This window comes from Anguilla anguilla, chromosome 6, assembly GCF_013347855.1.
Source record: "Anguilla anguilla isolate fAngAng1 chromosome 6, fAngAng1.pri, whole genome shotgun sequence".
Lineage (NCBI taxonomy): Eukaryota > Metazoa > Chordata > Actinopteri > Anguilliformes > Anguillidae > Anguilla > Anguilla anguilla.
In genome coordinates this window covers 26,527,324-26,549,503 of record NC_049206.1, presented here as the reverse complement: position 1 = coordinate 26,549,503, position 22,180 = coordinate 26,527,324, and the positions used below count along the sequence as shown (strand labels likewise).

Here is a 22,180-nt window from a genome sequence, read left to right as displayed (position 1 = left end):
TATACCTGAATACTGGGCAGAAATCAGAGAGTTCACTCTAACTGTCCCCCTAAGCTTCATTCACCTTTGTTTGTGGCAGCCTCTATGGGGGCTGGAAGCCGCATGCAGTAGTCCAATCTCTGACTGTAGCGCACCTTCCGGGACTGGCAACATTGGACCCTCTCCTCCACCAGGAAGCGGAACACGTCGCTAGGATTCTCTGATCCCGGGCTGCTCCTCTGTAGACATACACAAGTCTGTCAGGATGGAATTGGCTGCACACGGTGGTCTGCCATGCATGTGGGTTTTCCCTTCTACAGCTGTGAATTTACAAAGACAGTGCACTCTGGAAAAGCCACTACATTATCTCAAACCAAACAATATCTCAAACTAAAAAAATTCAGAAATGTATCCCATTGATGGATTGTTATGGGTTCAAAAAAGATGCAATTATTTTTGATTAAAATACAATTTGAGAAGCTATAATAGTCAAAGGTGTAAACAGCTATAACTTCCCTCCAACCACTGTTTGCTCTCGATATTCCACTCTGTACCCTGTGCCCACGCCAACCCTACTGCCTCTTGACTTTGCAGCATGAAGTACTGCGTTTCTCTATTTTAGGAATTTAATGAATATTTTAGGATTTAAGGAATATGAAAGATGTACTTCTCTATGTTTATGCAGAATCAAATCTTGCATTTCCAACAATTCACCATCCCTGTGATTTACAAATACATTTGATAATCTTTACTGTTTGTCCCATAACATTTACTATCCCCCTGATGAAAATTGTCACCAGGCAACAATTTTTTAGAGAAAAAATAAATAATCTGGTGTCTAGACATTGTGGGCTGATTGTCAATTGGTGGATCCATCTGGGAAGACTATCAGGACTGGGCAGATTACAATTTGGAAAATATTTACTTTACAGGACAAGGAATTAAAAAAGAAATGAATTGCCTTTGCATACATTTTTCCATGACAGAGAGCTTTCAATAGAAATACTATTGTTCCCTAGTATGAGAGGATGTTTTTACATCAAGTATTGCTGGCAGTAGATGAGGTTGATGGTATAACAGCGCTAGCACACTGTACTTTGAATTTCGTCACAGGTACTGAAGAGCAGCCAAGTCCAAAAGTTATAAACTTTTAGATTCAGACAAGTTGAAAATAATCTGTAGATATAAAAAATGGCGCACAAAATTGTGATGTAAAGTAAACACCAGAATGTTAGCAATGCCAGCTGTCAGGAACACCCATGCAACCTCCTACCCCATCAGATCAGATGACAAGAAGCCAGATTTCAAGAGAGATTTTTTGTTACGTTATTGTCAAACACCGCCTGCGTGTAAGGGTCCCAGATCGCTCGTTTGAAGAATGAGGACCCCGGGTAGATCATAAAAATCTTCTGCGGGATGTGCCTTTAGCCATATTTATCACAGTCTAAAGATCCCCTAAGAGGAGTGAAAAAATTGTGCCGGGAATCTTGCTCCCAGGCACCTATGTTTAATATCTTAAGCTGTTTTACCATTCCTGACCTTTAGAGCAAAAAGATGACATCAGTAACAGAGTAAAATCAACTCAAACTCATGAGCAAGATTCAACAATCAACTGGCAAAGACCAAGGAGGAACCATAGACACACAGACCACCTCTGCCTAGAGCCCACCATACAGACTTCCTGCAGGCAGGCTCTCCGGGACCTCGTCATGTTGGTACGTTTCCACTACAGGAGCATCACACTTCTATGGTACCAAATCGAAATTATTACACCCCTTCCCACACTTCCACCCCTCCCCTTCCCCTCCGACACATAAACTGAAAAGCAGTGAGTGAACTGATAATACCAGTAATAAGAATGTGAGTTACACAAGTAAGTTGAATGAATGCAGATAAGAATATGGCGCTGCCAACTCTGATTAAATTGACGTATTGGACCAGTAAGAAATTAAAAGTATAGGTTTAATCCAGTTAAGCTTTTATTCCTTCAAGGTAACCTCATGCCTTCACCCATCCCAGTTAATTTAGATATTGTTTCTCTGCATTCACAAACTGACCACACAAAATTCGGGAGAACTGTTATGCACTGTCTTGATTCTGATTGTAAAAGCAAGTAATGAGCTGGCCAAAACCAAGGGCACATAGTCTTGAGGGATACATGAGCCTGAAATCAAATATGTTGTTTATAGGATTAAAGCCATCATACAAAAGAAACTAATTTAAACTGCAATTATGCGTATGCAGTGCTAGCTCATTCCAGGGGCAATCAGCAAAGGCAACAGCAGTTTCCAGTCTGGACATGTTTTAGAGGACAGGGTGACGATGAAACATTAAGTGCCATGGGTAACAGATAGGCGGTGCTAAATTTAACCCATGGGGAAAAGCTGCTTCAGAGAACCTGCTTCAGATTCAGACCATGTTCACTTTCGCCTCAGACCACATTCACTTTTAAAACTTTTTTTAAATTCCAGGGGTCATGGTGCACACAATATATTTATAGCTACCTCATGGTGCAGTGTGCAGAAATGTTCCTACAAATTTTCTTCAGGAATCATTAACATAAAGACATCATACAGAGGCCTGTAACAATGAATAAGTCTTTTTTTTTTACATTCTTTGAATTTTTCAAAAACAAATAAAAACTCAGATACTGATTAAACAATGCATTCCTAAATCCAATAAAATTGTTTTCTTTCATAATGGACAGGCAGAACAGACTTTCCATTCACACTTCAAACTCTCCAGCACTTGATGGGACCCAACCAGAGCCATTATTTGTAAGTCAGGTAATGCTGAAGTTAATCCACTATTTTGTGGAGACCTACCCGTGATAAATAAAGTGGTAGGTGCTGTGTGGGTGCACTGGGTACCTGATATAACCTGATATAACCTGATATAACCGCCGGAAAGTAGTTCCGGCAGATATAATTGGCAGAATGCCCTGTTTTAACTGCCGGAAAGTTAATATGCAGACAACAAGCCATCTCCTTAACCCGTTTAAAATTTGCATCTGTCATGGGGTATATGTTATCATTGGTGATTTTTCCCATCCCCCAACTCTCAGTTTGAAATTCTTCCCCTCAGGAGAAGGTCCTATGAACCAAAATGTGTAACTCTCTGTGAAACAGGGTCTGCACCCTGGTTGGACTCATGTGTCAAATGACTGTAATGTGCAGTATAGTACCAATATAGGTGCCAAATCTGTGTCGTATTTTAACCGAGGAAAGAGTCCAGCCATCCAAACAAGCCAAGAAAGTTTGGTAAACAATGGCACAGACCAGTCAAAAGTTATCTAAGGGAAAAGGGGAGAAAAAATATGGCTTGAGTACCTGCAGTTCTTTGATTGCTAAAAAGTCCCTCCTGTAGTGCTTCTGCAAAACCTCATATATGTAATCAACATCTGTCCTTAAGTTTGCCTTACAAGTAAGCATTTATTTCACAGATATAATTTGGAAAGTGTGATTTTGTATTTTCACCAATTTCTTTGACCTTAATTTAAAAACAAGCATTGCAAGGCATTGCATTGTTCTCCAAGTTCAAAGGAGGGTCATTTACTTGAATAATGTTGAACAACTTCTCATATATGAGTGTACAAACCTCAACAAAGTTCAGTAAGTGTAGGAAGAACTCGTGTGCATCCTGTTGTCTGATAGAGGAGAACTCGGGGTGGTCTTTACTAATCAAGGCCTTGAGCATCCTGGGGGAGACCCCTCTCTGTTGTTGCTGGAATGACAAGAAGGCATCAAACACTCTGAACACATAAACACAGACATAATTAAAGGCACCACTGTAGGAGGCAATAATGCTTGTGTCACTTCTGTGTTGCTGTCAAGCACAGTTGTTTAGCTCTTTCTATAATTACTTCAGCACGATTATAATTACATTTTCAGCTTCATGACCAACGACTGTTCTATTGGCTGTTCTACCTTATGTCCTTGTTGTTACTGTTGACCTGTGAAATGCATTTTCAGTACTTGCCATGATGACCTTGTATGTTGCTCTGGGCAAGACAGTCAGTCAAAAATAAATAGCCCATTCTGGCAAAAAAAGGACCTTTATGTCTAGGACACACAGCTAGACCAACAGCAGCTGTTATGAGTCACTTTTGCCAGTATTTTCTCAGTAACACTAGCAAATGGTATCCTCAATTACAACTACTTTCACAGATCAACAATTGAAAAAAACATTTATTTTCGAATGTCTTACATGCCCATCTTCTCAATCTAAAATGTGGTTTGGTGCATGCGGTCCAAAGAATCTTTGATATGCTTTACATACAACACCAAGCATAGAGGCATTCTGCATAATGAATGAAAAACTTTCCGATGAACCATTCCCATGCAATCAGAAATTGAGAATGTCTGCATGCTTGCAGCAGGTGCAGCTAGCCAAAAATGTAATAATGATGATTGGGGGGCATTTAAATGGTATTTCACTGACTGATTTCTAATTTATACATGATCAACATTCAGACATACTGTTATAAATGTATGCAGCTAGACATCGTACAGGCATTTCTGAAATAATAAATGAAAAAAACCCTGTTAGTATAACTATGTCTGCAACCTCAAACAAATACAACAAAACATACAGTAGAACTTTAAACACCTTTAAAGCACCAATTCACAAATTCACTTTGCTACTTTGCTACTATCACTGATGCAAAAAGGCGAGCATTAAATAGAAAAAAGTCACACTTTCCATTGATAAAAAACTAGAAATCTTCCACTGCATAAGCTGCGCATCAAACCTCCATAAAACCCAAATTGGTTTCAAGGATAGAACATTTATGAAGTAGCAGCATAAAATAAACAAGACAGTATTTTGTTGTGGGCAATAAAACATGGCATTTTAAATGCATCATTTTACATACTGACATGTCTAATAATTCATAGGCAAAACTAGAGGCCATTTAAGTTGAGCTAAGTAAACAAAAGCTGCCCTCCCTTCAATGTTCCCTCACTGATGCTGTGTCTTAGCAACATTGCAAGAATTATCTCAAGCTTGCTTTGAACTCACAATCTGGCCTGAGAATCCTTCTACCTAATGTTTTTCTTGGTCATCAAATTTCTCCGTAAGATAATTTTTCTGTAATGGACATTTCAACTGTTCTTTTTGTTTGTATCTGTCTGTCAACACGCAGATTATTCCATTGTTAAGTGTGTATGTTAACTTTATCACATCTACTAAAAAGGAAATGCAGACTATCATTCAGAAAACCAACATATTAAGGTTACAAAAGGAAAGTAGCCTGTATAATTGAATAAATTAACCATTCAAATCAATGACTGAAATTAAAATGGGTCTATTTTAACTTCACTTTACAAACAGTTACAAACATTTCCATGTTTTGAACAATCTACATTCCCCACATAAAATTTTTTCTGTAGTAAGTTCCAGAGGTTCCACGGTATTTTTTGTGAATTAGTTTATTTTAGGTTTCTTAATATTTCTATATTAAAAATATATGTAATACTAGCAGTAGGCAAACATAAAAAAATTGACATTATTTATGAAAAATAGTTGGATGTAGCACACATATTAAACATACATACACCCTCTTTTTTGGATTCAGAATAAAAATGTATAACTTCAAAATGGGCAGCATCATTAAATCAGAAAGGGCATATCAAACTGTGTAGTGAAGACAAATGAACCTAACTGAAGATAAAAGAGTTTAGTCCCCCCCTTTCATGACACTCGTTACATGTACCCCCATTCCAGCACTTTTTTGGTAATTTGTATTTGTCCTAATATTGTAGCTTGTTCTTCTGCCTAGTTGGCTTGGCAGAGGTTAGGTCAGAATAGTGTTCACTGTGTGAACTGTGAACACTGTGTTCTTGGCTAGAAATAGCTGTACGAATTAAGTATTGTATCTTACTGAACCTGTGTTTTGTAGTTGTCCATGACCATGAAATGCACTTTTGTACATCGCTTTGGATAAAAGCATCTGCCAAATAAATGTAATGTAAATGTAAATGTAGTCAAAGTGTCAGCTTTGAAGCCAGTGTTTTCATGCACATACGCAGGCATTCACGCTGGACATACCCAGTCTAATACTTTGCGTTCTTCTTTCATCACCTGTTCTATGAGCTCGGATTTCACTGGCGGTTTGGAATGCTGGCCTGAGAGTAATGCGTGGCCAAGCTTTGCCCTACAATGAACCAAGCAAACAACAAAAAAACAAACATAAGCCTTCCAAAATTGAGTAAACACAGTCTGAAATCCCTTCCCTATACACTTGCACCATATAATACTTTCTCTCTTGCTGTATACAGCCTCTGATGTATGTGATATTTTCCATGAGATAAACAAGCCAGACTCGAATCCTGAAACATCAAATTATGCACCGATCCCTTGCTTCAGCTCCAGTTATTCATTACATAAACAGCCAAAACATTTACTCTTTTTTCACAGGTTTCATAAACAAAAAATTCAAGATCCCAGATAACAAATGAGCCATTTGCGGAATAATTATTCCACAGTAGTGAATTTTATGTAAATTTGTAGGTGCAATTGTATATGAGGCATTGGTAAGTGGTCATATACACTATAAAAATGTATTTATCAAAGTAATTTGGAGCAGGTTGTTAATATGGATGTTCTATCACCTTGGTTATCAGGTTTGCAAGAACTTACATCTGTGTGCTAAAGTCCTTTGTGGGATCAAGGGGCGAGTAATCAAAAATCCTCTGAAGATTCCCCACATAGCTGTGAACAAAGGAATAAAATAGCAAATTCACAGAAGCAAGTTAAAAAGGGCTTTGAGCCTAGAGAAAAAAAAACAAAAAAAACATTTAAGATTAAATGCATATATGAATGTGTGCTTGTTCATCCATTTGGCATAAATGTATGAGCACAAAATGAAAACACCTGGAATCCCCCAGACAGTTTTAAAATATTTTTATATCAATGTATTCCTACATATTTAATATGTATTTCCATATATTTCATGCATAAACTTCTATACAGGGACTTCTTTCATTCCATCCCAGTTCACATGTTCTGTTTAATGTTTATATTTTTCGACACATATGATATGCCTAGATAGAGCAACAAATGAGCATAACATGCATAGGAAAATGCGGTTAGCTACATTAAAAGCACACAGACTACATAGGGCTTAGAAATTGAAATAAAATAGGAGGAAAGCCGCTGCACAATACACAATGGTTGCTAGGGTATTCCCTGTCTTTATTCTGAAAGAATCCTCTGATGATCAAGTACCTACAGTCTGCCTGCACATGCTGTGTCAGCACTCAGCAGTGTTGTCCTCTGATGGATTGTGGGAAAAAAGCAGCAGCTGGCTGAAAGCGTTTCAGGGTACATGCACAGGGGTCATTGAGGACAAGGGATAAACCTACACTTGCAATTGTAATGAATAGTTCAAAACAATTTTGCATATATGCTCATAACAGAGCCCACTGACTGGATTCAGGATACACAGAGCAGAGTTTGGGCCAGTTAAATCGCGAGTGTGCCGCTTCGTGCTTTAGTGCGATCAGAGGGCACATGGACACGCGCATACTCACGTCCTCTGGAATTGTGGGATACTGAAGAGGACCTGCATGATGGTTCCCAGGTAGCAGCTGTTTCCCAGGTTCTTAACGCCGGTGTAGCCGGAGCCATACACGGGCTTCAGCTTGTGGCCGGACTCCTGGATCACCTCCCACTCCCTGGCGCGCAGCCGCATCTCTTTGTCCGTGTGCCCGTTCTGCATCTGTACCAACATGCCTCTCATTTACAAAATACAACATTTCCTCACCAGGGGCTCATTTATAGAATTTGTGTGGATTTCACTACGAATTTGAAATGGAGGACCTGTTCCTGTATCAGTCGGTGTATGCATCTGTAACCAACAAAATGCATCGATATGTATTGGGGTAAAAAAAAATGGAAGTGGGCATGGTTTAGGCAGGATGTTGGAGAAAATGTACATTGGCAGGGCAATGGCCGCGCTTTCAAAGCATCAAACTTGTGATTTAACACTGACATATCATGAATTCTGAAATATCATAATAAATGATCTATTTTTAAAGCTGTGTTTTACAAATAGTGCTAACCCTGATGTTCTAAATGATTAGCCATTATATATGACACAACTATAATTTTACTGGCAATTTCAAATGCATAGCTTTGAGCTACAAAAATAATTCCCAAAACACAATTGTTTCTAAACTGAAGATATGATAACAACAATCTTAATAACCCATTGCTAACCTCTGACGCAGACAGAAGACCTACCTTTAATTGGATTCAACATGTTTTATCAACATCTAATTTGTGTGTTTGTGTGTGTGCATGTGTACGTGTGTGCCTGTGTGTGCGTGCATGTGTGTGAGGCTCAGCAGCAATGTAATTTTCATTGGTAACACCAGATTTCCAGGACAATGAATGAAAAAATGTCTGAATATTATTGGTCAACATCAGAAAGGAAAAGAAATCTGAATAAAATGCAATTATCAGTTCTGCTGAAGGCAGTGTTTTCCCGTTGACAGATGATTCCCCCTCTAAGTGTACACCTTAATTCATGATTGTTTTTAATTGGCAGTCAATCGTTATATCCTATGCATGCTTTATTGTTAATAAAAGACATGCTTTTCATAGTGTGTGCGTTTGATGTTCCAACCATGTTCACTTTCCTGCTTTTACTTTGCCCATGTTGGCTCAACTAATTGCTTTTAGAAAGGCCACAATATCCGCTCATCTGTACAATTTGTTACTTGACTGTGCCTTGCGAGTACCTATAGCAACCCCTGAAGGTTAATGAATGAAATATACTAAGAGGCTTCGGCTCTGTAGCCATACTTTAGCTAATTTAGTGAACCTACGTGTGTCATTGACAAACCAGAATAGCAACGTTTTCATTTTGTTTTGTACATGAAATGTATATTTTGTATATTTTGTCTCATAGCTGAAATACCAATGTAAAACCACAAGAAATAGGTCTTCATTTCAAAATGAGGCCCTGGATTATTAACGTACATGTAATTATGACAATTATTATCAGAAGCCTGCTGGTATTTTTGTGATCCAAGACGATCAAGGTGGATTTCCAAAGCAATAGAAATATATTGTAGAAAGTAAGGCACAATCTGCTTTTGAATTCTCAATTCTTGAAAAGATTTTGTTAAGGCTTTCTCTGGGTTATTTTACCATAGCGCAGTCTTTATGAAAGATTTAAATAAAATTCACCTTTTGAACCTGCAATATATCTATTCCAAAGTGTGCTAAGTGATTTGCTAAATATGGGTCCAACACTGCTTCCTCTTCATCAAATGAATATACATCTGAAAAGAGAAGTACAAGAATTATGTTACTTGAGACTAAAGCACTGAGCAACTGGAACAATAATACAGGAATCTGTGCAACATGGAGCAGAAAGAAGTACCGGTTTGTGGAAAACATGAAATATTTTGAGGATGAAAAGTATAGACAAAGGTTTAGGAATGGAATATATATATATATATATATATATATATATATATATATATATATATATATATAGTATCATTTCTACATATAGGTGCATTTTTATGTAGTACAAAAAATGACGTCATTGTCTTTAATAAGTGGTTAACACTGAAGTATTTCTGTGTTAACCACTTATTATAGCTTTAATTGTTACAACTGTGTGAATTGGAATACTGACCAGCCCCATCTGCAGTGATGGAATCCAGTCTGACTGCCAGTGGGAAGTTTGTTTCCCGGTAGTGCTCCAGTGCATGCCCATTGCCTCCAGTACCATCACAGAACCACTTCCCACAATGCACTTCACCGTCCGTCAGGTTCAACCACAGGTTCTCTCTCATCTCACATTTGGAACACTTCCAGCCACTGAGCAGTGTGAGCATCGAAACAAAATCTTACTTTGCAACACTATAGAACAGCCAATCAACATTCTACATTATGACAGGATGAGCTTTCGAGTTTACTCTTCAGTGAAACAACCGTCATGCCCAGTGCTTCCCTGGACACAGGCGCTGCTGTGATGTCAATTATTTCCACGCTTTTGGTACCCTTTCGGATTAAAACACTAGAATTTTATGTTTCATTTATATTAAATATTTCTAAAACTAGATCTATAGCTTAGTAGGGTATAAATTTCCATTGCAATGATGAGCAAATGTTGGGTTACATTACATCTATTTGGCATTACATAGAAGGGATCTATATTTCCAGATCTACAAATATGCACTATGAGTGAGCTGCACCAATTTGTTTTACCTGGGAGGGATCTGCACCCCATTACCCTCCTGTCGGAGACTCCTGGCATGTCGTGACACCTGAATCTCGTCTTCCCAGGCAAGGGTCTCCTGTTTTTTGTACGGAGATGCTGCATTGAGCACGGCATCACATGCTATTGTCACCTGAGGGGGGCAGGGGGTGACAAGAAACATGTTAGAACGGTCTTTCTGTCACCTACCCTGTTTCTAGCACACTTGGTTGTCTGACAGACCAAGTGCAGTACTGCTGATAACACATACAGAGGCCAAACAGGGCATGAACAGGGCACTCGTGATGGTTGGAAAACAAGCTCTTTCTGCCAACTGGCAAGCCCACTTCTAGTTAATCAAAGTTAGCGAGTACCACAGTCTGTGCAGCTTCAGCTTCAGTGAACTCAATGAGTCCTTTATGCAGTTGGCGCAGTTACAATAATTTAAATTTTCACTGCTATGGCCTTTTCGGTACGTTCATATCAATGTCAGTGGGTCTACTAAATGAGACACTAAAACTGGGATACTGGATACTATAAAAATAAAACTGAAAATATTTATTTCCTCACAACACACAACACAAACACTACCTACAATGCTTTTGTAAGATAACTGGAACAGTTTTAGTTTGTTAGTTTCTATGTAACAAGTGTGTAAATTCTGTGAAGTAGGGTTACAAATCCGGTACATTCTTTTTATGCATCATATTTGATATAAGCTGTAGTTTGAATGTTGTAATTTTATGCTACAATGTAAACAAATAGAAGTACTTTCAAATGGTCAATGCTATCTATGCTTTATATGCACATTTTTATCCCTATTACCCCTAATATGGAATGTCGAATTTGCTCATCACTCCAACCTCCTCGGTCAATTTGACAGAATTCAGACAGATCACGTCCAAAACACATGATGTCAAGCCACTGCTTTTTTACACATGCAGCCGACCAGTTAAGCCAGTGGTGTCAAACTCGTTGCCATGGAGGGCCGTGTGTATGCAGGTTTTCATTCCAGCCTTGATTATATAATTAGTTAAATTATTTGCTGAATTAGGGATGCAGGTTTGTGCACAATGGTGACCCGACGTCTATGGTGACCCGCATTGTCTAAATAAAAATTTTATTATATTCTGTGCTTCAATGCAGTTAAACGCACATGGCTGAATGAGTAATTGGACTCAATTAAGGCAGCATTAATTGGTTGGAATGAAAACCTGCATACACACGGCCCTCCGTGGCAACGAGTTTGACACCACTGAGTTAAGCCCTCACACTTAAGAGAAACATAACAGAGAGCTGGAGGACACTTCATGTGAGACCTGTGCAGGCACACAGTGGGCTCCACAGAGTATGTGATGAGTACTCCGGTGATCACTCTGTAATGAGACGTGGACATCCTGCTGACAGAGACCCCTCCCCAGGTAATATTATAGCCAAATATTTTCCAACTTGCAGCTGCTGGCTCTTGCAGTTGGCGCTGGCTCAGTCTCTTTCCATCCATCTGAATTCAGTCCACCTCTATGAATATACTAGTGTTCCAGAATGGATGCTACTCTTATAAACAGGTGTCACTGTATCAGCAAATGTAAAAATCAATCACTGCAACAATCACAGAAAAATTATTTTTTAAGTAACTACTGCTTCTATGCTGCACTGCACAAGACAGACATTCCCACAAACAAATGAGCAGCATGCATGATGAACGTGAAACATCAGCACACTCACTGACCAGTGCAGGCAACTCCTCAATATTTGGTAAGGGGATCTCATGGTGCTCTGGGAATATGACAAGTTTGGCCTCATCTTCACATTCATAATCATCTCCGTTAAAATCACGGTTAAGCTCTACATATTCAAAAGAAGAAGGCAGACATTTCATTACTAAAACACTGTTACAGGCTCCAATACAGAAATCAAACAGGGGCTTGGGAAATATGGTTCAGTACCAATTACTTGATCATGGGTGTATTTCAAACCTTCTGAGGGAGTCAGTCCCTGGTGCTGAACCTCTAAATGCACTGTATATGATGCATACAGAGCAAATTCAGAATTTATGCACAAGTAACAATGTGTACAGGTAAATCAAACTTGTAAATATAAACCGTATGTGCAGAACAATTTGAAAAGAAAATTGCGAATGTAAGAAAGCAATATGTCCATAACAGACCTGGGTCAAATACGTATTTGTTTTGGATTCAAATACTTTTCTGTGTTCTATTGATCTTTCCTGGTGTAACTGAGCCTGCCAATATGACCAGAAGGCAGGGTTGGCACTTTTTGAGAGTATTCAATTGGTTCCAATACATCAGACAAGATCAGTAAAGCGTAGAAAAGTATTTGAATCCAAAACAAATATGTATTTGACCCAGGTCTGGTTCATGATATCAACATTTGCAAGTTTACTGTAAGGCTGTCAAAAGTGCCATGAAATTGAGTTCGAATATTAGCTTTTGTAATTAGTTAGCGTTCGAATATATTCGAATATCATTTACCTATAATTAACAAAAAATAAGCTGCTTATAGTCGGGTGCAATATGCACGTGACGCTCTCTCTAAACTGGCCTGCGCGTTATTTTCCACAAGCGGGCAGTAGAATAGAGGATATCGTTGAACTTTCAAACTAGGTTACTACATCTGGGGCCTCATTTACAAAACGTATTTTAGATCAACTGTGTGGCGCGTACGTAGCAAATCACGTCAAAGTAGTGATTTATAAAATTTCAACATGACTCGATTTGACCGTGGAAATGGATGTGACTCTACGTCAGGACTTCACTTGACGTATGCACGCAAGTTCATTTTATAAATGAGCCCCCTGCAGTTTCTATAGCCTAATGCGCAAATGAATGTGCAAATGAAGCACTTTCTCGTGGATGTAATTTGCCACAACTCGGCACAATAATAGGGAAATGATTGTTTATAGGAAATCCCTGTTTATTTCTTAACACAAAAACTATTCAAACGGGTAATACATGTAGCCTAAAACAACATAGCCTAAGTTACTTACTCGGTTTAGTTTGTTTAGCTTCTTTTATCATCCAATTTTATCAAAATCTTCAGAACAGAAAGACAACAGCCTGCCATGGGAACATTATTTAGCCTAAATTGTTAGCTGGCCAGTAACCTTAGCACAGGAAATGAACTTTGCCTGCATGAACATGATTCGCAGCATGAAATTAAAGCCTGTATATTTATGTTAATTACAAAACGCGGAATCAGAAACTAATATTCGAATGCTCAAATTTAGGTTCGAACTTAAAAAAAAAAAAAAGATTTTAGAATAGTTTTCGAACCTCGAATATTTTTTGACAGCCCTAGTTTACTGTCATATATTTTTTTTCATATTACCTTTCTACACACAAACACACACACACACACACACTCCCTGATACCTGCTCCTTTTGCCCTGTCACCATCTTCCTATATATGCTCTCTCTCTCTCTCTCTCTCTCTACAATTTTAACTGCCAAAAAGACAACACGAGCAGGGATAACATGATTTTAATTAATTTTTCACTTCTAGTCATACCTGTTATTAATTAGTCAATTTGTTCTTTGAATTTCACACTATTTAAAGATATAAATAAAACCACTTACAAACAGAAGTCACATCACAATTACATTACTGACCAGTAATGTGCCAGGAGTGACACTCAAAACAAGTATTAAATAACAGTAGAAGAAAACCTGTCAATTGCAAGACTATTTTAATGAGCTTCAAGGACCTCAAAAAAGCAGGAATTCAGGCAAATAATCTGATCACATTTTTTAATGCTTTTACCCTAATGGTGCACATATTTGTTTAGTAAAATAAAATGAAGCTCAACATTTCCATGACACCAAAGGAACGTTATACCCTGGCCAAAATGTTAAGTTGTCAGAAGCATTCAGCCTTGGACGCCATCAACATCATAAACGGGTGGGAACTGAGCCATGGAATTGTGTGCAGAGGGTGCTGCCATCATGAGAGACCCTCTAGGATCAACAAGTCCTGATGGCTTAGTGCTGCGTTACCGTCTCCATTGGGCTGGCAAAGTCATTGGCCAGACGTGTGTGATGGAGTGGCATGCATAGGACTGAGGTGGGGGGGGGGGGCAAGCTGCCTTGATACTGAAGCCCCACTTCTCCTAGTTTACTGGGGTGGGATAGCAAGCAAGCCGCCATCAGCAAAGGTGAATTCCATCTGGTCTGCCCTCACATGTCATCCCACCAGCAGCAGATGTGTGTCAGTCTGGGGGAGGGGGGAGGGGTGGGGCTGTTGATTGAACAGGGCAGCTGACAGAAGTGAGGCGACAGGCTAACCAACTGTAAGCTAACCCGGGGCGGTAGAGGAGAAAGCATGGCTGGAGCATGTGGTACTTTGGATTTAGAACTCAATATACAAATAAATGGGCTAAATTTAGCAGGGCAGGGGCAGGACGGTGACCACTCGGCCTGGGAAACCGCTATGGCAACAGGGAGCCAGGCCACAGAGTGCGGTTACCATGTGACCAGTGTCCACCTGTTGTGTACAAACAGTGCTGTGACACCAAGATTGCTGTTGTCTAAGAACATCAGCCTATTTCCAGGTGAGAGTGGATGGCAATGAGCCAACAGATCCCACAGAAAGAGGAATAAACAATGGGTGCAACATGCTGAACTTCTGGGACTTCAAATATAAAAATGTTCTGGGGTTTAAACTTTAATGTTATCTTAAGATCATTTTGCAAAGTTGTGCTTAAGCTGGATTTATAAAAATAACTCAGACCGAAAATAAGTTGCTTACGTTGGTTTAAAGAGTCTTACGCACCTGTGATTTATAAATCTAAAATGAACTTGAACAATTTGAACTCAATTACTCCATCTTGTGAATGCAGACGATAACAGCCATTTTCCTCTAAAGGTTACATTTCAACATTTCTTGCACTGTTCACGAGCACGAACACTGCCCACCACAGGGATTTGCAAGCAGCCATCAAACGTGCAGTACGTCCACAAAACCAGCAGGTGCTTAAAATATGTCAAATATAAACTTCACGTAGAGTTACGATCATATCCATGTCAAAGTAGGATTTTATAAATAACTATTTTGTCATGGTTATCTGCGTAAGCCACTATTTAAGACACAATTTGATCGTAAGACCATTCTATAAATGAGGCCCTTGGTCTCTTAAATAGAACTAGAATTGCTTCTGTACTAAACTACTTGAAATAAAAGCAAATGTTCTTTTTTTATTCAAATTAAGATTTACAATCAAAGTATTAAAGGGGGTGGACAACACGCCTCTAAATCTCCCTTCCATGATCCCATAAAATGTAAAAAAGAAAAGAAAACGTGGAATATATACATCAGCATTTTGTGTCTTTTGCAATTTTCACAAAATTTTGTTACCACTGAACTTATAATGCTGTGTAAGCTGATAGGGGTTGTGTTAGATAGAGACCTTGTTTGGGCTATAAAGAAACATAACAGGCACCAAGGACCGTTCCGATGAAATGATTATTATCAGAAACTGCACAAATGCATCCCAGCATACCTTTTTACTGTCCCCTGTAATCACAGAAAAAGGAAAACTCGAAGGCATAATTATTGATATGATCTTACCTAAGAAAACCTTCCCATTTCTTCTCCTGGCCACAGCACCCCCTGCAGCTCCCGTTGCTTTCTGTGATAAAACACAAACAGCGAACACGAGAGGAGATGATGAGAAGTTGAGAACAACAGTGCAATACACAGCACAAAGTTTCTGGAGTTTCATTGTATATACAATGGGGGATATTTCACTGTAAGACTAGAGCCTTGCTGGAGGACAAAAATACATTTGTCCTTTCAGTGATTGCAACATAGATGCCTGCAGATTATATATCCTGCTTCCTAACAAATAGCACACCTGTTTCAAACATCCTTCATTTTCAGTCATCAAAATTCTGCAAAAAAATATAACCCAGCCATATGAAACATAAGAGAGCCCACCAAAGCTATTCACCCCAAAGATAAATGAAAGACAAAAAATAGCACACATAGTGCTAATAGTACAAATAATAGTACTAAGCTATTCTTTAATTGATTTTATGAGTCAACTGAAACCAAAAATGACACTAAAACTCTGCATTTATTTCCAAAATAAATGTCTATCACAAATACTCAAACACTCATCTTCAGTACTATGTGCACCCTACATTCACATGGATATCCACAAGGATAACACTATTGAAGTTTATTTAAGCTTTTTAGGATTTGGATTTAAGATTGGAGGACATATTGGCGGGTCTTTGAACATTCCTCCATACAGAATTATTCAAATTCCTTCAAATCCTTTAGGTTTTCCCTTTACTCCCTTCTTCAATTCAAAATGGCAATTTTCCATCAGGTTCCCCATTTGGCGCTGAGGAAATTCAACCAGACAAAAGTTGGAACAACAAACTCTCCATTTTCTCTCTCTCTTTGCATTTGATCTACAATAACATAAGACAACTAAATCAGCAATGTTAATGAATGATAGGCCTACAGTTTATCCTAGTTTTTCAAAATAGTCTTTTTACCAGGCCAAGGCACCAATCACAGCTGAGCTTAGTATAATGAGTCAGGCATATGAACATTGTGATGCATGTCCCATTCAATCCCAATTCAACTTATGAAGAGCCACATCAAGCAATGTTCTCATAAGTGTTAATGTAAATACAAATGCTACGGTGAAAAAAAGGTGAAGCTTGGATAACACAAAACAAAAACACATTTGCTTCTTTCTCTGTTTGACAGATCTCATCAGTAAGAAAATGTATCTGTTTTGGGAAAGTCTCACATGCTATCCACAAGAGTGTACATTTCTGAGAACATTTAAAATAAATGGGACCAGACCTTAGGGGATCAGAGGGAAAATTCAGTTGCTGAGCAAAATCAAAACTGTACTGCATCATTCCATCAAAGCAGTGCAAGGCTCGAGAGCTCCTTCTGGGGATACTTCTTATTTAGCTGCTCTACACGGCTCTTGATTGACGCATCTCTCCATGGTAGCTCTTCCCAGGTGGTCCTCCATTTCACATACAGCAGTATTTTTCTCAGATTCTGCTTGTGCATTTACAGCACAAGCTAGTTCTCAAAACTGAGCAGTGGATATATTCATTGCAACACAGTATTTATTAGGGTGAATTCTAGTAATTCAATTCTAGTTCAAACACTTATCCCTTCAAATGATATCAATTCATTTCCCAAAACAATTCACTGAATTCATTCTCAATTCAATTAATCTCAGATCAATTCAAAATTCAATATTCTTCCTACACAAATTCCTTCAATTCAATTATTTTCTTAAATCAACTCATATTGCCTTAATTAACTTCAGAGGTGGTGTTAATTCCATTTAAATACAGTAAATTCAGGAAATGAAGTTGAATTAATAAAAAAAATAATAATAATATTAGAACGTGATGGTCATTTTTAAATTTCTTAATTGTATTTCAGTTTATTACCTAATTTGACAGAATTAAATGGCCCTAATCCACACTTCCTTATTTTCAGAATTTATTATCCTCAATTCTGAGATACACTACAAGGCCAAAAGTACAGTATGTGGGCACCAGACAAAATGTATTTCAATTGAACAAGTGGAATTACAAGACTCATTCTCATTCAAATTGATGAATTCCATGATTCTCAAGATTTGAACTGGAATTATCCAATGAATATAAATTGAATTGACTTCAACCTTGCTTTTGCTTATTGCAGCAGGTTGACTGAATATTGTTGTAATTATCCCATTTCTTTGTATCAGTCATTTCTTACGGTGGTCAAGAGTGGGGTACAATCCATTAGACTTGCCACAGTAATAGAAATATGCTAACTTCTAAAAACACTGGGATCTACTGGACTTATACCACCTAACAATTTTCTACACCTTGTTAGACACAGAAGTTAAATTATATAGATTACAACTTCCACATGTCATATTTACTACCCATAGCTAGAAACTTACTGTATATTTGCCCCATCAATTGTGAACAGACTTTTAAATAATATAGACAGGGTACAATTTGCAAATTGTAAAATCGTGAATGAAAATTGTAAAAAGGTTACTCTTGAACTGCAGCGTCAATGCAAAGTAAAAATCTTGGTGATATACTTCCTCCTTCTGAACTAAACGTGAAAGCAAAATTACTTGATTAACTGACAAGATTAATTGGGGATAAGAGGATTTGTGGAAAATTTGTAGGCTACACTGTAATAACAGGATAAAATGATTGACACTGACACTTTTACACATCCATTTTCAGGTAACATTTTATTAAGTGAAAGGTTTTGTTACCTGTAATTCTGACTTTGTTGTCTATTCAATCAAGTGCCCCTGCAGCTTAATTCATATTTGAGAAACCACTAGACAAATCAAAACACAAATCTCAGAACATAAGAGTCCTATAAGATGGACAGATATTACATAACCAATAGCCAAACATTTTCTTCAAGCTAATCATACTGTTGCCATATTGAGATTTATGGTAACTGAAGAAGTTCACAGCTCAGCAAGGGGTGGTGACCGACAAACTTCGCTCTTATTGGGGGAGATGTTTTGAATACATGCATTAAATTTGTTAAGGCCATAATGGTCTCAATGAGGATAATGATTTTAGTTGCTATTTTGATGAAAGATGAAAGAATGGAGCTAATAATTATGTAATTGGTTCAATTAAGTTTCATGTCATTTTGGAAGATTCTAGATAATTCATCTGGATCTATTTTACTTTTTCCTTTTCTATTGTTGCAGATGTCAGAGATTTAAACAATAACTGTCATTTGTCAATTATGTTATTATCTACTTAAGTTTAGAAATACAAAACATGTTACTCATTGATCCTGAATTTTTTTCAGGTTGACACATAAATTGCTACTTAAGAACTACTCCTGTGTCAGGCAGTCTAACTACTGTTTATAACATTGAGAATATCAGCCCTTATCTTATGCAGCTGGTGGAAGGTCAAATGACCGAACTTTTGCTGCTACTTAATTTGATTTTATGTCCACAGTAATTCTATAAAAATACTTATTTCAGGACTTCTACTAATTTGTATATATACTTATTGCCAAGCTTTTTTTCAGATTTAAAAACATTCAGCTGTTAACTATATGATGGTAGCCTTAGCAATTAGTGGTTCAATAATAGTACACTAAGTATAGAATTAACAAGAATATAGGTAGCCTACTGGTAATTATGGGCCCGCTCTGTACTATCTATCCTGCAATAAAGGAACATCCCAACCATATTAACCTGAGAAATCTATGTATTTTATTATGAAGGCTAGTCTAGATATTGAGTCCAATGGTTCAATTATTAATTTAATTAAATGTCAGTACATTATACAGCATTTAAAGAAAAACTGATTAAAAATCATTGTGACTTGTCAAAATAACTAAGGGACTCTGTAACTCCCTTGGCTGTGTTGCCTTTTAAAATCAGACTCAGTGAAATGATGTTATACCCAATTTAGATTGTTTGACCATGCAATTCAAGGATAGCATTTGTTGCAAGAAGCAGGGCAAATTTGTTTACCGTTTTTACTGTCTATAGCACACATTTCAGTTTCTTTTGGTCTTTCATGGTAAGAAATAATCATGAAATTTTACATGACTATTCCATCCTCCTTCCTTCCTTCCTCACTTGTTCCTTCTTCTCTGACAACATCCTCCTGTACTGTCTCTGTGAACCCACCAGAGCAACATTACAGTATTTCAGAAAACTAGTACTTTTGCCTTGTCACCATCTTGCCCCCACCCGCCCCCCCAAACCCCCCCCGCCCCCTGCCCGTCTCCCGATCGATAACATCTGACTGACAAAACGGATTATACTTCCGAATGAAACAGCTAAAATAGAATATAACTAATTGGAAACTTGTTCAATACATGTTAGCTAACTTACTATTAGGCCTATTGCACACAGACATAAACTTTAATAGGAACGTAGGTTCATTGTCTCAACCAATATTCTCACTAGAGATTCATAGGCTCCATGAATTTACTTAAACAATGAGTGCCAAATTAGCCAATGCTACTTTTTCAGGTCAATGCCTGCTTTACTGGCATTGACACTTTTTGGTCCTCATTTTGAGAGACAGCAGCAACAGACTTGAAATGCAAATTACACACTTAGAATGAATACCTTTTGTTAGTTTTCTTGGCATGAGCTAACGATGAAAAGGCAATGACGTGCAGTTGGCCAGAAAACAACTAAGCAGTCAATTGTCCCATGATTTTTCACCTAAAATGGGGTGACTACATTTAAAAGGGTTATAATTCATACACAGATCATCTCATATGGATGTAAATACCCACAGATTAAAGCTGGCAGTCTGTACTTTAACCTCATATTCATTGTTTTATTTCAAATCTAAATGTTCTAGAGTATAGAGCCAAAACAGAAATTGTGCCATTGTCCCAATATGTTTGCTGTATATCTAGCAAATAAAGCTTTTACTCAGAAATATCAATCTGAAATTCCCACCTGAAATATCTGAATTTCTTATTCATTACTAGCCTACATAAAATTTATTGCGAAAAACATTTAAAAAGTAACGTTTTAAACCCTTCTGTATTGCCCCTTTTTAACACAAGCCTGAAAATGACATACCCAAAATAAAATGGTTACTATTCTTGAAAATTGTTCACTATAGACATAATCCTGGTCTCTTCTAAAAATACCCCACCAAGTGAAATCACCCCTCCTCAGGATATGCTTAGGTCAATTATGTGTCACTCTGTGAGACTTTCCTAGGGCACATTGCCAAAGAATGAACAACTGCCTTAACAAGACATACCAGTTTGAAGATGCTGGTTATATTTTTTCCAAGACAATAGACAAGACTGAGCACAGCAATCAATTACTTGAAAGGTCATGCTGGTCAGCTGTTCATAAAACAAGTTTTATAAGTTTTTCAAAGTTGAGAAGCCCAGAATAGAGAGAAAATGAAAAATAAAATGTGGGGCCCCTACCTCTTTAACTGTACGTTTCAAGTGCATGTACACACTCTGTCCAGTTTTGCGGAAATGTCTCTCCACATGTTCCCTTCCAAAGCCAAGGAACGTGCTCATACACACATACAGGCCACCCTCAGACTCCTGGGAAAAGAAAGAAAATGGAAATGATCACACAAGCATGCATAGTGATTTGTGTTTTGGAAGCCTCTGAAGGAAAGATGAAATCTGATGGAACATATAAATCAAATACAGAGTAGGGTCCAGAATTATGTGTTTTTCATATAAGTATTTGAAGATATACATTTTTTTTTGTATATTAAATTCTTGCTTTTAAGATTTATTATTGGGGTGTCTCGTGGCGTAGCCTGTAGAACACTGTCAACATGCTCATTACGAGCCGTGATGTCAGCTTCTCGAGTCCGACCGCGCGACCTTTGTCGCACGTCTCTCCCTCTCTCTTCCCCTGTTCTTCCTGTCTCTCTACACTGTACTGTCCAATAAAGCTGAAAAAGCCCAAATATATATATATATATATATATAAATTTACTAATGTATTTTATGCATTTTTTAAGCATATGCATTTTATTTTCAAAGGCCCTGGGAACCCTGTTAAGATTGTATTCAGTCACGTAACAGGTACTAAATGTTAGACCAAAACCAAAATCTACCTGCTTCTGACAGAAGGCTAAACTGGGTCATGGCTGGATGTTCCAGAAGGGCAATGATCCAAAGCATTCCTCCAAATCCACAAAAAGTAAGTAAATAAATAAAAAGCTAACTGACCACAGAATCAAACTTTTGCAATGGCCATCCTGGGCACCTTGCCTGAACCCCACTGAAAACGTGCGGGGTGGGCTGAAGAGGAGAGTTTAAACACCAAGTCCAAGGACTTCGAAAAATCTGGAGATTCTGCATGGAGAAACGTTCTCAGCTACCTTGCTGTGTGTGTGTTCCCCCACCTCAAACACTCGGAGCTGTTATCTTGATAAACGGAGGGTGCATAAAGTATTAAAAACAGGGGTGTCAATAATTGTGGATATAAAA

General features: G+C 37.9%; 1 protein-coding gene across 2 annotated transcripts in view; it reads right to left on the bottom strand.

The window, feature by feature from the left end:
- Nucleotides 1-22,180, bottom strand: part of LOC118229279 (ubiquitin carboxyl-terminal hydrolase 13-like) — a 39,460-nt gene that overhangs the window by 12,256 nt on the left and 5,024 nt on the right. For both annotated transcript variants that reach the window (XM_035421125.1, XM_035421126.1), the window contains exons 2-12: nt 21,152-21,277; nt 15,779-15,839; nt 11,925-12,040; nt 10,207-10,349; nt 9,632-9,816; nt 9,175-9,269; nt 7,512-7,699; nt 6,619-6,690; nt 6,028-6,133; nt 3,577-3,702; nt 65-218 (exon numbers count right to left, since the gene is read on the bottom strand). In XM_035421125.1, coding sequence (XP_035277016.1) covers nt 65-218; nt 3,577-3,702; nt 6,028-6,133; nt 6,619-6,690; nt 7,512-7,699; nt 9,175-9,269; nt 9,632-9,816; nt 10,207-10,349; nt 11,925-12,040; nt 15,779-15,839; nt 21,152-21,277 — 1,372 coding nt within the window. The remainder of the gene's footprint in view (nt 1-64; nt 219-3,576; nt 3,703-6,027; nt 6,134-6,618; nt 6,691-7,511; nt 7,700-9,174; nt 9,270-9,631; nt 9,817-10,206; nt 10,350-11,924; nt 12,041-15,778; nt 15,840-21,151; nt 21,278-22,180) is intronic.